The sequence below is a fragment of the Ascaphus truei genome, chromosome 13 (assembly GCF_040206685.1).
Source record: "Ascaphus truei isolate aAscTru1 chromosome 13, aAscTru1.hap1, whole genome shotgun sequence".
NCBI lineage: Eukaryota > Metazoa > Chordata > Amphibia > Anura > Ascaphidae > Ascaphus > Ascaphus truei.
The window spans coordinates 33,936,511-33,953,769 of NC_134495.1; the positions used below are offsets into that span (position 1 = coordinate 33,936,511).

At 63.3% G+C, this 17,259-nt stretch overlaps 1 protein-coding gene across 1 annotated transcript in view; it reads left to right on the plus strand.

The window, feature by feature from the left end:
- Window positions 1-8,619: 8,619 nt before the first annotated feature.
- Window positions 8,620-17,259, plus strand: part of RNF31 (ring finger protein 31) — a gene marked incomplete at its 5' end in the record, with an annotated part of 82,772 nt that continues 74,132 nt past the window's right edge. The window contains 2 exons of the mRNA XM_075567992.1: window positions 8,620-8,829; window positions 10,108-10,314. Coding sequence (XP_075424107.1) covers window positions 8,620-8,829; window positions 10,108-10,314 — 417 coding nt within the window. The remainder of the gene's footprint in view (window positions 8,830-10,107; window positions 10,315-17,259) is intronic.

Sequence of the window (17,259 nt, forward strand, 5' to 3'; positions counted from 1 at the left end):
GGGAGATGCAATGCTGGGAGGGGGAGATGCCGGGGGGTGATGCAATGCTGGGAGGGGGAGATGCCGGGGGGTGATGCAATGCTGGGAGGGGGAGATGCCAGGGGGTGATGCAGTGCTGGGAGGGGGAGATGCAGGGGGTGATGCAGTGCTGGGAGGGGGAGATGCCGGGGGGTGATGCAATGCTGGGAGGGGGAGATGCCGGGGGGTGATGCAATGCTGGGAGGGGGAGATGCCGGGGGGTGATGCAATGCTGGGAGGGGGAGATGCCGGGGGGTGATGCAATGCTGGGAGGGGGAGATGCCGGGGGGTGATGCAATGCTGGGAGGGGGAGATGCGGGGGGTGATGCAATGCTGGGAGGGGGAGATGCCGGGGGGTGATGCAATGCTGGGAGGGGGAGATGCCGGGGGGTGATGCAATGCTGGGAGGGGGAGATGCCGGGGGGTGATGCAATGCTGGGAGGGGGAGATGCATGCTGGGAGGGGAGATGCCGGGGGGTGATGCAATGCTGGGAGGGGGAGATGCCGGGGGGTGATGCAATGCTGGGAGGGGGAGATGCCGGGGGGTGATGCAATGCTGGGAGGGGGAGATGCCGGGGGGTGATGCAGTGCTGGGAGGGGGAGATGCCGGGGGGTGATGCAATGCTGGGAGGGGGAGATGCCGGGGGGTGATGCAATGCTGGGAGGGGGAGATGCCGGGGGGTGATGCAATGCTGGGAGGGGGAGATGCGGGGGGTGATGCAATGCTGGGAGGGGGAGATGCCGGGGGGTGATGCAATGCTGGGAGGGGGAGATGCCGGGGGGAGATGCAATGCTGGGAGGGGGAGATGCCGGGGGGTGATGCAATGCTGGGAGGGGGAGATGCGGGGGGTGATGCAATGCTGGGAGGGGGAGATGCCGGGGGGAGATGCAATGCTGGGAGGGGGAGATGCCGGGGGGTGATGCAATGCTGGGAGGGGGAGATGCCGGGGGGTGATGCAATGCTGGGAGGGGGAGATGCCGGGGGGTGATGCAATGCTGGGAGGGGGAGATGCCGGGGGTGATGCAATGCTGGGAGGGGATGCAATGCTGGGAGGGGGAGATGCCGGGGGGTGATGCAATGCTGGGAGGGGGAGATGCCGGGGGGTGATGCAATGCTGGGAGGGGGAGATGCCGGGGGGTGATGCAATGCTGGGAGGGGGAGATGCCGGGGTGATGCAATGCTGGGAGGGGGAGATGCCGGGGGGTGATGCAATGCTGGGAGGGGAGATGCCGGGGGGTGATGCAATGCTGGGAGGGGAGATGCCGGGGGGTGATGCAATGCTGGGAGGGGGAGATGCCGGGGGGAGATGCAATGCTGGGAGGGGGAGATGCCGGGGGGGTGATGCAATGCTGGGAGGGGAGATGCGGGGGGTGATGCAATGCTGGAGGGGGAGATGCCGGGGGGGTGATGCAATGCTGGGAGGGGAGATGCCGGGGGGGTGATGCAATGCTGGGAGGGGGAGATGCCGGGGGGTGATGCAATGCTGGGAGGGGGAGATGCCGGGGGGAGATGCAATGCTGGGAGGGGGAGATGCCGGGGGGGTGATGCAATGCTGGGAGGGGGAGATGCGGGGGGTGATGCAATGCTGGGAGGGGAGATGCCGGGGGGAGATGCAATGCTGGGAGGGGGAGATGCCGGGGGGGTGATGCAATGCTGGGAGGGGGAGATGCCGGGGGGTGATGCAATGCTGGGAGGGGGAGATGCCGGGGGGTGATGCAATGCTGGGAGGGGGAGATGCTGGGGGGTGATGCAATGCTGGGAGGGGGAGATGCAATGCTGGGAGGGGGAGATGCCGGGGGGTGATGCAATGCTGGGAGGGGGAGATGCCGGGGGGTGATGCAATGCTGGGAGGGGAGATGCCGGGGGGAGATGCAATGCTGGGAGGGGGTAAGAGGCCCCGCGCTGTTTCCCCAGTAATTCGTTGTGGGGAAGAGCGCGGGGCTCGGTGCAGCCATCAGGCCGGCCCTGGAGACCCCTCTAACCATCCCGCAGGGGGGGCCACCCCTAACCATCCCGCAGGGGGGGGACACCCCTAACCATCCCGCAGGGGGGGGACACCCCTAACCATCCCGCAGGGGGGACACCCCTAACCATCCCGCAGGGGGGGGGACAACCCTAACCATCCCGCAAGGGGGGGACACCCCTAACCATCCCGCAGTGGGGGGGGGACACCCCTAACCATCCCGCAAGGGGTGGAGGGACACCCCTAACCATCCCGCAAGGGGGGGGACACCCCTAACCATCCCGCAGGGGGGGACACCCCTAACCATCCCGCAGGGGGGGAGACACCCCTAACCATCCCGCAGTGGGGGGGGGACACCCCTAACCATCCCGCAAGGGGTGGAGGGACACCCCTAACCATCCCGCAAGGGGGGGGGACACCCCTAACCATCCCGCAGGGGGGGACACCCCTAACCATCCCGCAGGGGGGGAGACACCCCTAACCATCCCGCAGGGGGGGGGGGGCACCCCTAACCATCCCGCAAGGGGGGGGGGGACACCCCTAACCATCATGCAGAGGGGGGCCCTAATCATGACTAACCAGCCACAATGGACAACTAACCCCTCTCCTCTGCCCCCGCCCCCTCTCCTCTGCCCCCGCCCCCTCTCCTCTGCCCCCGCCCCCTCTCCTCTGCCCCCGCACCCTCTCCTCTGACCCCGCACCCTCTCTGACCCGCCCCCTCTCTTCTCTCCTCTCTGACCCCGCCCCCTCTCTTCTCTCCTCTCTGACCCCGCCCCCTCTCTTCTCTCCTCTCTGACCCCGCCCCCTCTCTTCTCTCCTCTCTGACCCCGCCCCCTCTCTTCTCTCCTCCCCCTCTCTTCTCTCCTCTCTGACCCCGCCCCCTCTCTTCTCTCCTCTCTGACCCCGCCCCCTCTCCTCTCTGACCCCGCCCCCTCTCCTCTGCCCCCGACCCCTCTCCTCTGCCCCCGACCCCTCTCCTCTGCCCCCCGACCCCTCTCCTCTGCCCCCGACCCCTCTCCTCTGCCCCCGACCCCTCTCCTCTGCCCCCGACCCCTCTCCTCTGCCCCCGACCCCTCTCCTCTGCCCCCGACCCCTCTCTCTGCCCCCGACCCCTCGCTTCTGCCCCCGACCCCTCGCTTCTGCCCCCGACCCCTCTCTTCTGCCCCCGACCCCTCTCTTCTGCCCCCGACCCCTCTCTTCTGCCCCCGACCCCTCTCTTCTGCCCCCGACCCCTCTCTTCTGCCCCCGACCCCTCTCCTCTGCCCCGACCCCTCTCCTCTGCCCCCGACCCCTCTCCTCTGCCCCCGACCCCTCTCCTCTGCCCCGACCCCTCTCCTCTGCCCCCGACCCCTCTCCTCTGCCCCCGACCCCTCTCCTCCGACCCCCTCTCCTCTCCGACCCCCTCTCCTCTCCGACCCCCTCTCCTCTCCGACCCCCTCTCCTCTCCGACCCCCTCTCCTCTCTGACCCCGCCCCCTCTCCTCTCTGACCCCGCCCCCTCTCCTCTCTGACCCCGCCCCCTCTCCTCTCTGACCCCGCCCCCTCTCCTCTCTGACCCCACCCCTCTCCTCTCTGACCCCTCTCCTCTCTGACCCCTCTCCTCTCTGACCCCCTCTGACCCCGCCCCCTCACCTCTCTGACCCCGCCCCCTCTCTGACCCCACCCTCTGACCCCGCCCCCTCTCTGACCCCACCCTCTCTCCTCTCTGACCCCGCCCCCTCTCCTCTCTGACCCCGCCCCCTCTCCTCTCTGACCCCGCCCCCTCTCCTCTCTGACCCCGCCCTCTCTCCTCTCTGACCCCGCCCCCTCTCCTCTGACCCCGCCCCCTCTCCTCTCTGACCCCGCCCCCTCTCCTCTCTGACCCCGCCCCCTCTCCTCTCTGACCCCGCCCCCTCTCCTCTGACCACGCCCCCTCTCCTCTCTCCTCTCTGACCCCGCCCCCTCTCCTCTCTGACCCCGCCCCCTCTCCTCTCTACCCCGCCCCCTCTCCTCTCTACCCCGCCCCCTCTCCTCTCTGACCCCGCCCCCTCTCCTCTCTCCTCTCTGACCCCCTCTCCTCTCTGACCCCGCCCCTTCTCTGACCCCGCCCCTTCTCTGACCCCGCCTCCTCTCTGACCCCGCCCCCTCTCCTCTCTGACCCCGCCCCCTCTCCTCTCTGACCCCGCCCCCTCTCCTCTCTGACCCCGCCCCCTCTCCTCTCTGACCCCGCCCCCTCTCCTCTCTGACCCCGCCCCCTCTCCTCTCTGACCCCGCCCCCTCTCCTCTCTGACCCCGCCCCCTCTCCTCTCTGACCCCGCCCCCTCTCCTCTCTGACCCCGCCCCCTCTCCTCTCTCCTCTCTGACCCCGCCCCCTCTCCTCTCTCCTCTCTGACCCCGCCCCCTCTCCTCTCTCCTCTCTGACCCCGCCCCCTCTCCTCTCTCCTCTCTGACCCCGCCCCCTCTCCTCTCTCCTCTCTGACCCCGCCCCCTCTCCTCTCTCCTCTCTGACCCCGCCCCCTCTCCTCTCTCCTCTCTGACCCCGCCCTCTCTCCTCTCTGACCCCGCCCTCTCTCCTCTCTGACCCCGCCCTCTCTCCTCTCTGACCCCGCCCTCTCTCCTCTCTCCTCTCTCCTCTCTGACCCCGCCCTCTCTCCTCTCTCCTCTCTGACCCCGCCCTCTCTCCTCTCTCCTCTCTGACCCCGCCCTCTCTCCTCTCTCCTCTCTGACCCCGCCCTCTCTCCTCTCTCCTCTCTGACCCCGCCCTCTCTCCTCTCTGACCCCGCCCTCTCTCCTCTCTGACCCCGCCCTCTCCTCCTCTCTGACCCTGCCCTCTCTCCTCTCTGACCCTGCCCTCTCTCCTCTCTGACCCTGCCCTCTCTCTCTCTCTGACCCTGCCCTCTCTCCTCTCTGACCCTGCCCTCTCTCCTCTCTCCTCTCTCCTCTCTGACCCTGCCCTCTCTCCTCTCTCCTCTCTCCTCTCTGACCCTGCCCTCTCTCCTCTCTCCTCTCTGACCCTGCCCTCTCTCCTCTCTCCTCTCTGACCCTGCCCTCTCTCCTCTCTCCTCTCTGACCCTGCCCTCTCTCCTCTCTCCTCTCTGACCCTGCCCTCTCTCCTCTCTGACCCTGCCCCCTCTCCTCTGCCCCCTCTCCTCTGCCCCCTCTCCTCTGCCCCCTCTCCTCTGCCCCCTCTCCTCTGCCCCCTCTCCTCTGCCCCCTCTCCTCTGCCCCCTCTCCTCTGCCCCCTCTCCTCTGCCCCCTCTCCTCTGCCCCCGACCCCTCTCCTCCGACCCCCTCTCCTCCGACCCCCTCTCCTCCGACCCCCTCTCCTCCGACCCCCTCTCCTCCGACCCCCTCTCCTCCGACCCCCTCTCCTCCGACCCCCTCTCCTCCGACCCCCTCTCCTCCGACCCCCTCTCCTCCTACCCCCTCTCCTCGCTGACCCCCTCTCCTCTCTGACCCCCTCTCCTCTCTGACCCCCTCTCCTCTCTGACCCCGCCCCCTCTCCTCTCTGACCCCCTCTCCTCTCTGACCCCCTCTCCTCTCTGACCCCCTCTCCTCTCTGACCCCTCTCCTCTATGACCCTCTCTGACCCCACCCCCTCTCCTCTCTGACCCCACCCCCTCTCCTCTCTGACCCCACCCCCTCTCCTCTCTGACCCCACCCCCTCTCCTCTCTGACCCCACCCCCTCTCCTCTCTGACCCCACCCCCTCTCCTCTCTGACCCCGCCCCATCTCCTCTCTGACCCCCTCTCCTCTCTGACCCCCTCTCCTCTCTGACCCCCTCTCCTCTCTGACCCCCTCTCCTCTCTGACCCCCTCTCCTCTCTGACCCCCTCTCCTCTCTGACCCCGCACCCTCTCTGACCCTGCACCCTCTCTTCTCTCCTCTCTGACCCCGCCCCCTCTCTTCTCTCCTCTCTGACCCCGCCCCCTCTCCTCTCTCCTCTCTGACCCCGCCCCCTCTCTTCTCTCCTCTCTGACCCCGCCCCCTCTCTTCTCTCCTCTCTGACCCCGCCCCCTCTCTTCTCTCCTCTCTGACCCCGACCCCTCTCTTCTCTCCTCTCTCCTCTCTGACCCCGCCCCCTCTCTTCTCTCCTCTCTCCTCTCTGACCCCGCCTCCTCTCTTCTCTCCTCTCTCCTCTCTGACCCCGCCCCCTCTCCTCTCTCCTCTCTGACCCCGCCCCCTCTCTTTTCTCCTCTCTCCCTCTGACCCCGCCCCCTCTCTTCTCTCCTCTCTGACCCCGACCCCTCTCTTCTCTCCTCTCTCCTCTCTGACCCCGCCCCCTCTCTTCTCTCCTCTCTCCTCTCTGACCCCGCCTCCTCTCTTCTCTCCTCTCTCCTCTCTGACCCCGCCCCCTCTCCTCTCTCCTCTCTGACCCCGCCCCCTCTCTTTTCTCCTCTCTCCCTCTGACCCCACCCCCTCTCCTCTCTCCTCTCTGACCCCAACCCCTCTCCTCTCTCCTCTCTGACCCCGCCCCCTCTCCTCTCTGACCCCGCCACCTCTCCTCTCTGACCCCGCCACCTCTCCTCTCTCCTCTCTGACCCCGCCCCCTCTCCTCTCTCCTCTCTGACCCCGCCCCCTCTCCTCTCTCCTCTCTGACCCCGCCCCCTCTCCTCTCTCCTCTCTGACCCCGCCCTCTCAACTCTCTCCTCTCTCCTCTCTGACCCACCTCCTCTCTGACCCCGCCCCCTCTCCTCTCTCCTCTCTGACCCCGCCCTCTCTCCTCTCTGACCCTGCACCCTCTCCTCTGCCCCCTCTCCTCTGCCCTCGACCCCTCTCCTCCGACCCCCTCTCCTCCGACCCCCTCTCCTCCGACCCCCTCTCCTCCGACCCCCTCTCCTCCGACCCCCTCTCCTCCGACCCCCTCTCCTCTCTGACCCCCTCTCCTCTCTGACCCCCTCTCCTCTCTGACCCCCTCTCCTCTCTGACCCCTCTCCTCTCTGACCCCTCTCCTCTCTGACCCCTCTCCTCTCTGACCCCTCTCCTCTCTGACTTTCTCTGACCCCACCCCCTCTCCTCTCTGACCCCGCACCCTCTCTGACCCCGCACCCTCTCTGACCCCGCACCCTCTCTGACCCCGCACCCTCTCTGACCCCGCACCCTCTCTGACCCCGCACCCTCTCTGACCCCGCACCCTCTCTGACCGCGCACCCTCTCTGACCCCGCACCCTCTCTGACCCCGCACCCTCTCTGACCCCGCACCCTCTCTGACACCGCACCCTCTCTGACACCGCACCCTCTCTGACACCGCACCCTCTCTGACACCGCACCCTCTCTGACACCGCACCCTCTCTGACCCCGCACCCTCTCTTCTCCCCTCTCTGACCCCGCCCCCTCTCTTCTCTCCTCTCTGACCCCACCCCCTCTCCTCTCTCCTCTCTGACCCCGCCCCCTCTCTTCTCTCCTCTCTCCTCTCTGACCACGCCCCCTCTCTTCTCTCCTCTCTCCTCTCTGACCACGCCCCCTTTCTTCTCTCCTCTCTCCTCTCTGACCCCGCCCCCTCTCTTCTCTCCTCTCTCCTCTCTGACCCCGCCCCCTCTCTTCTCTCCTCTCTCCTCTCTGACCCCGCCCCCTCTCTTCTCTCCTCTCCTCTCTGACCTCGCCCCCTCTCTTCTCTCCTCTCTCCTCTCTGACCCCGCCCCCTCTCTTCTCTCCTCTCTGACCCCGCCCCCTCTCCTCTCTCTTCTCTCCTCTCTGACCCCGCCCCTCTCCTCTCTCCTCTCTGACCCCGCCCTCTCAACTCTCTCTTCTCTGACCCCGCCCCCTCTCCTCTCTCCTCTCTGACCCCGCCCTCTCTCCTCTATGACCCCGCCCCCTTTCCTCTCTCCTCTCTGACCCCGCCCCCTCTCCTCTCTCCTCTCTCCTCTCTGACCCGCCCCCTCTCCTCTATCCTCTCTCCTCTCTGACCCCGCCCCCTCTCCTCTCTCCTCTCTGACCCCGCCCCCTCTCCTCTCTGACCCCCTCTCCCCCTCTCCTCTCTGACCCCCTCTCCTCTCTGACCCCCTCTCCCCCTCTCCTCTCTGACCCCCCTCTCCTCCCCCTCTCCCCTCTCCTCCCTGACCCCCTCTCCCCCTCTCCTCTCTGACCCCCTCTCCCCCTCTCTCCTCTCTGACCCCCTCTCCCCTCTCTCCTCTCTGACCCCCTCTCCCCCTCTCTCCTCTCTGACCCCCTCTCCCCCTCTCTCCTCTCTGACCCCCTCTCTCCTCTCTGACCCCCGCCCCCTCTCTCCTCTCTGACCCCCGCCCCCTCTCTCCTCTCTGACTCCCGCCCCCTCTCTCCTCTCTGACTCCCGCCCCCTCTCTCCTCTCTGACCCCCGCCCCTCTCTCCTCTCTGACCCCCGCCCTCTCTCTCTCCTCTCTGACCCCCGCCCCCTCTCCTCTCTGACCCCCGCCGCCTCTCTCCTCTCTGACCCCCGCCGCCTCTCTCCTCTCTGACCCCCGCCCCCTCTCTCCTCTCTGACCCCTCTCCCCCTCTCCTCTCTGACCCCTCTCTCCCTCTCCTCTCTGACCCCCTCTCCCCCTCTCCTCTCTGACCCCCTCTCCCCCTCTCCTCTCTGACCCCCTCTCCCCCTCTCCTCTCTGACCCCCTCTCCCCCTCTCCTCTCTGACCCCTTCTCCTCTCTCTCTCTGACCCCCTCTCCTCTGTGACCCCTCTCCTCTCCCCTCTCTGACCCCGCCCCCGCGCAGGTGGAGGCGCTCTGCAGTCTCGGATTTAGAGAGCGCAGTGAGATTCTGGCTGCACTCTATGAGAGTGCTGGGGACCTGGGGGGAGCGCTCAGTGTGCTGCAGAGACCGCGATTAGAAGCCTTTCACACCCGCATGTGGGCGGAGCCAGAGCCTCCCCTGCAACTGGATTCAGGAGACAGGCAGGTGAGAGATAGAGCAGTGTGTGTAACGTGTGTGGGTGACAGCTGTGTGTGTGTGTGACAGGATAGCTGTGTGTGTGTGACAGATAGCTGTGTGTGGGTGTGTGTGTGTGTGTGACAGCAGTGTGTGTGTGACAGCAGTGTGTGTGGTGTGTGACAGCAGTGTGTGTGCGTGTGTGTGACAGCAGTGTGTGTGCGTGTGTGTGACAGAAGTGTGTCCGTGTGTGTGACAGCAGTGTGTGTGACAGCAGTGTGTGCGTGTGTGTGACAGCAGTGTGTGCGTGTGTGTGACAGCAGTTTGTGTGTGTGTGACAGCAGTTTGTGTGTGTGTGACAGCAGTTTGTGTGTGTGTGACAGCAGTTTGTGTGTGTGACAGCAGTTTGTGTGTGTGACAGCAGTGTGTGTGTGTGACAGCGGTGTGTGTGACAGCAGTGTGTGTGTGTTGTGACAGCGGTGTGTGTGACAGCAGTGTGTGTGTGTGACAGCGGTGTGTGTGTGCGTGATAGCAGTGTGTGTGCGTGATAGCAGTGTGTGTGTGTGTGACAGCGGTGTGTTGTGTGCGTGATAGCAGTGTGGTTGCGTGACAGCAGTGTGTGTGTGTGTGTGTGTGTGTGTGTGTGTGTGTGTGTGTGTGCGTGTGTGTGACAGCAGTGTGTGCGTGTGTGTGACAGCAGTGTGTGCGTGTGTGTGACAGCAGTGTGTGTGTGTGTGTGACAGCAGTGTGTGTGTGTGTGTGTGTGTGTGTGTGTGTGTGTGTGTGTGTGTGTGTGTGTGTGTGTGTGTGTGTGTGTGTGCGCGTGTGTGTGACAGCAGTGTGTGCGTGTGTGTGACAGCAGTGTGTGCGTGTGTGTGACAGCAGTGTGTGTGTGTGTGTGTGACAGCAGTGTGTGTGTGTGTGTGTGTGTGTGTGCGTGTGTAACAGCAGTGTGTGCGTGTGTGTGACAGCAGTGTGTGCGTGTGTGTGACAGCAGGTGTGTGTGTGTGTGTGTGTGTGACAGCAGTGTGTGTGTGTGTGTGTGTGTGTGTGTGACAGCAGTGTGTGTGTGTGTGTGTGTGTGTGTGTGACAGCAGTGTGTGGTGTGTGTGTGTGTGTGTGTGTGGGTGTGTGTGACAGTAGTGTGTGTGTGTGTGTGCATGTGTGTGTGCGTGACAGCAGTGTGTGCATGTGTGTGTGCGTGACAGCAGTGTGTGTGTGTGACAGCAGTGTGTGTGTGTGTGTGTGTGTGTGTGTGTGTGTGACAGCAGTGTGTGTGTGTGTGACAGCGGTGCGTTCCCTCCCTAGGCGCTCCTGCGTCGCTTACTTGCAGAGCACGCCCTGCCCAGTTGGGGGCGCGCGGAGCTCGCGCTGTCGCTGCTGCAGGAGTCCGGGGGACGCTATGACCTGCAGGACGTGCTGGAGGCTGTGAGGGAGTCACAGGACCGCGACTTCATCAAGAGGATGCTCACGCAGGAGTGCGCCGTGTGCGGCTGGGAGCTGCCCCGCAGCAAGGTCAGCCAGGTCACCCCCCCTCCCCCGCAGCACGGTCACCCCCCTCCCCCCGGCAGCACGGTCACCCCCCCTCCCCCGCAGCACGGTCACCCCCCTCCCCCGCAGCACGGTCACCCCTCCGCTGCCCCGCAGCACCCTCAATAGATGACCTCTCTCACACACTGTGACCTCACGTCTGTATTTGCGCTCTCCTCCCGCTCACTAGATGGGCTCTCTCACACACTGTGACCTCACGTCTGTATTTGCGCTCTCTCCCGCTCACTAGATGGGCTCTCCCGCCTCCTGTGATCTCACGCCTGTGTCTGCGCTCTCTCCCGCTCACTAGATGGGCTCTCTCACCTCCTGTGATCTCACACCTGTCTGCGCTCTCTCTCGCTCACTAGATGGGCTCTCTCACCTCCTGTGATCTCAAGCCTGTGTCTGCGTTCTCTCCCGCTCACTAGATGGGCTCTCTCACCTCCTGTGATCTCACACTGTCTGCGCTCTCTCTCGCTCACTAGATGGGCTCTCTCACCTCCTATGATCTCAAGCCTGTGTCTGCGTTCTCTCCGCTCACTAGATGGGCTCTCTCACCTCCTGTGATCTCACGCCTGTGTCTGCGCTCTCTCCCGCTCACTAGGTGGGCTTCTCTCACCTCCTGTGATCTCACGCCTGTGTCTGCTCTCTCTCCCGCTCACTAGATGGGCCCTCTCACCTCCTGTGATCTCACGCCTGTGTCTGCGCTCTCTCCCGCTCACTAGATGGGCTCTCTCACCTCCTGTGATCTCACGCCTGTGTCTGCGCTCTCTCTCGCTCACTAGATGGGCTCTCCCGCCTCCTGTGATCTCACGCCTGTGTCTGCGCTCTCTCCCGCTCACTAGATGGGCTCTCTCACCTCCTGTGATCTCACACCTGTCTGCGCTCTCTCTCGCTCACTAGATGGCTCTCTCACCTCCTGTGATCTCAAGCCTGTGTCTGCGTTCTCTCCCGCTCACTAGATGGCTCTCTCACCTCCTGTGATCTCACACCTGTCTGCGCTCTCTCTCGCTCACTAGATGGGCTCTCTCACCTCCTGTGATCTCAAGCCTGTGTCTGCGTTCTCTCCCGCTCACTAGATGGGCTCTCTCACCTCCTGTGATCTCACGCCTGTGTCTGCGCTCTCTCCCGCTCACTAGGTGGGCTCTCTCACCTCCTGTGATCTCACGCCTGTGTCTGCGCTCTCTCCCCGCTCACTAGATGGGCCCTCTCACCTCCTGTGATCTCACGCCTGTGTCTGCGCTCTCTCCCGCTCACTAGATGGGCTCTCTCACCTCCTGTGATCTCACGCCTGTGTCTGCGCTCTCTCCCGCTCACTAGATGGGCTCTCCCGCCTCCTGTGATCTCACGCCTGTGTCTGCGCTCTCTCCCGCTCACTAGATGGGCTCTCTCACCTCCTGTGATCTCACACCTGTGTCTGCGCTCTCTCCCGCTCACTAGATGGGCTCTCCTGCCTCCTGTGATCTCACGCCTGTGTCTGCGCTCTCTCCCGCTCACTAGATGGGCTCTCTCACCTCCTGTGATCTCACACCTGTCTGCGCTCTCTCTCGCTCACTAGATGGGCTCTCTCACCTCCTGTGATCTCAAGCCTGTGTCTGCGTTCTCTCCCGCTCACTAGATGGGCTCTCTCACCTCCTGTGATCTCACGCCTGTGTCTGCGTTCTCTCCCGCTCACTAGATGGGCTCTCTCACCTCCTGTGATCTCACGCCTGTGTCTGCGCTCTCTCCCGCTCACTAGATGGGCCCTCTCACCTCCTGTGATCTCACGCCTGTGTCTGCGCTCTCTCCCGCTCACTAGATGGGCTCTCCCGCCTCCTGTGATCTCACGCCTGTGTCTGTGCTCTCTCCCGCTCACTAGATGGGCTCTCTCACCTCCTGTGATCTCACACCTGTCTGCGCTCTCTCTCGCTCACTAGATGGGCTCTCTCACCTCCTGTGATCTCAAGCCTGTGTCTGCGTTCTCTCCCGCTCACTAGATGGGCTCTCTCACCTCCTGTGATCTCACACCTGTCTGCGCTCTCTCTCGCTCACTAGATGGGCTCTCTCACCTCCTGTGATCTCAAGCCTGTGTCTGCGTTCTCTCCCGCTCACTAGATGGGCTCTCTCACCTCCTGTGATCTCACGCCTGTGTCTGCGCTCTCTCCCGCTCACTAGGTGGGCTCTCTCACCTCCTGTGATCTCACGCCTGTGTCTGCGCTCTCTCCCGCTCACTAGATGGGCCCTCTCACCTCCTGTGATCTCACGCCTGTGTCTGCGCTCTCTCCCGCTCACTAGATGGGCTCTCTCACCTCCTGTGATCTCACGCCTGTGTCTGCGCTCTCTCCCACTCACTAGATGGGCTCTCTCACCTCCTGTGATCTCACCGCCTGTGTCTGCGCTTTCTCCCGCTCACTAGATGGGCTCTCTCACCTCCTGTGATCTTACGCTTGTGTCTGCGCTCTCTCCCGCTCACTAGATGGACTCTCTCACCTCCTGTGATCTCACGCCTGTCTGCGCTTTCTCCCGCTCACTAGATGGGCTCTCTCACCGCCTGTGTCTGCGCTCTCTCCTGCTCACTAGATGGGCTCTCTCACCTCCTGTGATCTCACGCCTGTGTCTGCGCTCTCTCCCGCTCACTAGATGGGCTCTCTCACCTCCTGTGATCTCACGCCTGTGTCTGCGCTCTCTCCCGCTCACTAGATGGGCTCTCCCGCCTCCTGTGATCTCACGCCTGTGTCTGCGCTCTCTCCCGCTCACTAGATGGGCTCTCTCACCTCCTGTGATCTCACACCTGTCTGCGCTCTCTCTCGCTCACTAGATGGGCTCTCTCACCTCCTGTGATCTCAAGCCTGTGTCTGCGTTCTCTCCCGCTCACTAGATGGGCTCTCTCACCTCCTGTGATCTCACGCCTGTGTCTGCGCTCTCTCCCGCTCACTAGGTGGGCTCTCTCACCTCCTGTGATCTCACGCCTGTGTCTGCGCTCTCTCCCGCTCACTAGATGGGCCCTCTCACCTCCTGTGATCTCACGCCTGTGTCTGCGCTCTCTCCCGCTCACTAGATGGGCTCTCTCACCTCCTGTGATCTCACGCCTGTGTCTGCGCTCTCTCCCGCTCACTAGATGGACTCTCCCGCCTCCTGTGATCTCACGCCTGTGTCTGCGCTCTCTCCCGCTCACTAGATGGGCTCTCTCACCTCCTGTGATCTCACACCTGTCTGCGCTCTCTCTCGCTCACTAGATGGGCTCTCTCACCTCCTGTGATCTCAAGCCTGTGTCTGCGTTCTCTCCCGCTCACTAGATGGGCTCTCTCACCTCCTGTGATCTCACACCTGTCTGCGCTCTCTCTCGCTCACTAGATGGGCTCTCTCACCTCCTGTGATCTCAAGCCTGTGTCTGCGTTCTCTCCCGCTCACTAGATGGGCTCTCTCACCTCCTGTGATCTCACGCCTGTGTCTGCGCTCTCTCCCGCTCACTAGGTGGGCTCTCTCACCTCCTGTGATCTCACGCCTGTGTCTGCGCTCTCTCCCGCTCACTAGATGGGCCCTCTCACCTCCTGTGATCTCACGCCTGTGTCTGCGCTCTCTCCCGCTCACTAGATGGGCTCTCTCACCTCCTGTGATCTCACGCCTGTGTCTGCGCTCTCTCCCGCTCACTAGATGGGCTCTCTCACCTCCTGTGATCTCAAGCCTGTGTCTGCGCTCTCTCCCGCTCATTAGATGGGCCCTCTCACCTCCTGTGATCTCACGCCTGTGTCTGCACTCTCTCCCGCTCACTAGATGGGCTCTCTCACCTCCTGTGATCTCACGCCTGTGTCTGCGCTCTCTCCCGCTCACTAGATGGGCTCTCTCACCTCCTGTGATCTCACCGCCTGTGTCTGCGCTTTCTCCCGCTCACTAGATGGGCTCTCTCACCTCCTGTGATCTTACGCTTGTGTCTGCGCTCTCTCCCGCTCACTAGATGGACTCTCTCACCTCCTGTGATCTCACGCCTGTCTGCGCTTTCTCCCGCTCACTAGATGGGCTCTCTCACCGCCTGTGTCTGCGCTCTCTCCTGCTCACTAGATGGGCTCTCTCACCTCCTGTAATCTCACGCCTGTGTCTGCGCTCTCTCCCGCTCACTAGATGGGCTCCCTCACCTCCTGTGATCTCACGCCTGTGTCTGCGCTCTCTCCCGCTCACTAGATGGGCTCTCCCGCCTCCTGTGATCTCACGCCTGTGTCTGCGCTCTCTCCCGCTCACTAGATGGGCTCTCTCACCTCCTGTGATCTCACACCTGTCTGCGCTCTCTCTCGCTCACTAGATGGGCTCTCTCACCTCCTGTGATCTCAAGCCTGTGTCTGCGTTCTCTCCCGCTCACTAGATGGGCTCTCTCACCTCCTGTGATCTCACTCCTGTGTCTGCGCTCTCTCCCGCTCACTAGGTGGGCTCTCTCACCTCCTGTGATCTCACGCCTGTGTCTGCGCTCTCTCCCGCTCACTAGATGGGCCCTCTCACCTCCTGTGATCTCACGCCTGTGTCTGCGCTCTCTCCCGCTCACTAGATGGGCTCTCTCACCTCCTGTGATCTCACGCCTGTGTCTGCGCTCTCTCCCGCTCACTAGATGGACTCTCCCGCCTCCTGTGATCTCACGCCTGTGTCTGCGCTCTCTCCCGCTCACTAGATGGGCTCTCTCACCTCCTGTGATCTCACACCTGTCTGCGCTCTCTCTCGCTCACTAGATGGGCTCTCTCACCTCCTGTGATCTCAAGCCTGTGTCTGCGTTCTCTCCCGCTCACTAGATGGGCTCTCTCACCTCCTGTGATCTCACACCTGTCTGCGCTCTCTCTCGCTCACTAGATGGGCTCTCTCACCTCCTGTGATCTCAAGCCTGTGTCTGCGTTCTCTCCCGCTCACTAGATGGGCTCTCTCACCTCCTGTGATCTCACGCCTGTGTCTGCGCTCTCTCCCGCTCACTAGGTGGGCTCTCTCACCTCCTGTGATCTCACGCCTGTGTCTGCGCTCTCTCCCTCTCACTAGATGGGCCCTCTCACCTCCTGTGATCTCACGCCTGTGTCTGCGCTCTCTCCCGCTCACTAGATGGGCTCTCTCACCTCCTGTGATCTCACGCCTGTGTCTGCGCTCTCTCCCGCTCACTAGATGGGCTCTCTCACCTCCTGTGATCTCACCGCCTGTGTCTGCGCTTTCTCCCGCTCACTAGATGGGCTCTCTCACCTCCTGTGATCTTACGCTTGTGTCTGCGCTCTCTCCCGCTCACTAGATGGACTCTCTCACCTCCTGTGATCTCACGCCTGTCTGCGCTTTCTCCCGCTCACTAGATGGGCTCTCTCACCGCCTGTGTCTGCGCTCTCTCCTGCTCACTAGATGGGCTCTCTCACCTCCTGTGATCTCACGCCTGTGTCTGCGCTCTCTCCCGCTCACTAGATGGGCTCTCTCACCTCCTGTGATCTCACGCCTGTGTCTGCGCTCTCTCCCGCTCACTAGATGGGCTCTCCCGCCTCCTGTGATCTCACGCCTGTGTCTGCGCTCTCTCCCGCTCACTAGATGGGCTCTCTCACCTCCTGTGATCTCACACCTGTCTGCGCTCTCTCTCGCTCACTAGATGGGCTCTCTCACCTCCTGTGATCTCAAGCCTGTGTCTGCGTACTCTCCCGCTCACTAGATGGGCTCTCTCACCTCCTGCGATCTCACGCCTGTGTCTGCGTTCTCTCCCGCTCACTAGATGGGCTCTCTCACCTCCTGTGATCTCACGCCTGTGTCTGCGCTCTCTCCCGCTCACTAGGTGGGCTCTCTCACCTCCTGTGATCTCACGCCTGTGTCTGCGCTCTCTCCCGCTCACTAGATGGGCCCTCTCACCTCCTGTGATCTCACGCCTGTGTCTGCGCTCTCTCCCGCTCACTAGATGGGCTCTCCCGCCTCCTGTGATCTCACGCCTGTGTCTGCGCTCTCTCCCGCTCACTAGATGGGCTCTCTCACCTCCTGTGATCTCACACCTGTCTGCGCTCTCTCTCGCTCACTAGATGGGCTCTCTCACCTCCTGTGATCTCAAGCCTGTGTCTGCGTTCTCTCCCGCTCACTAGATGGGCTCTCTCACCTCCTGTGATCTCACACCTGTCTGCGCTCTCTCTCGCTCACTAGATGGGCTCTCTCACCTCCTGTGATCTCAAGCCTGTGTCTGCGTTCTCTCCCGCTCACTAGATGGGCTCTCTCACCTCCTGTGATCTCACGCCTGTGTCTGCGCTCTCTCCCGCTCACTAGGTGGGCTCTCTCACCTCCTGTGATCTCACGCCTGTGTCTGCGCTCTCTCCCGCTCACTAGATGGGCCCTCTCACCTCCTGTGATCTCACGCCTGTGTCTGCGCTCTCTCCCGCTCACTAGATGGGCTCTCTCACCTCCTGTGATCTCACGCCTGTGTCTGCGCTCTCTCCCGCTCACTAGATGGGCTCTCTCACCTCCTGTGATCTCACCGCCTGTGTCTGCGCTTTCTCCCGCTCACTAGATGGGCTCTCTCACCTCCTGTGATCTTACGCTTGTGTCTGCGCTCTCTCCCGCTCACTAGATGGACTCTCTCACCTCCTGTGATCTCACGCCTGTCTGCGCTTTCTCCCGCTCACTAGATGGGCTCTCTCACCGCCTGTGTCTGCGCTCTCTCCTGCTCACTAGATGGGCTCTCTCACCTCCTGTGATCTCACGCCTGTGTCTGCGCTCTCTCCCGCTCACTAGATGGGCTCTCTCACCTCCTGTGATCTCACGCCTGTGTCTGCGCTCTCTCCCGCTCACTAGATGGGCTCTCCCGCCTCCTGTGATCTCACGCCTGTGTCTGCGCTCTCTCCCGCTCACTAGATGGGCTCTCTCACCTCCTGTGATCTCACACCTGTCTGCGCTCTCTCTCGCTCACTAGATGGGCTCTCTCACCTCCTGTGATCTCAAGCCTGTGTCTGCGTTCTCTCCCGCTCA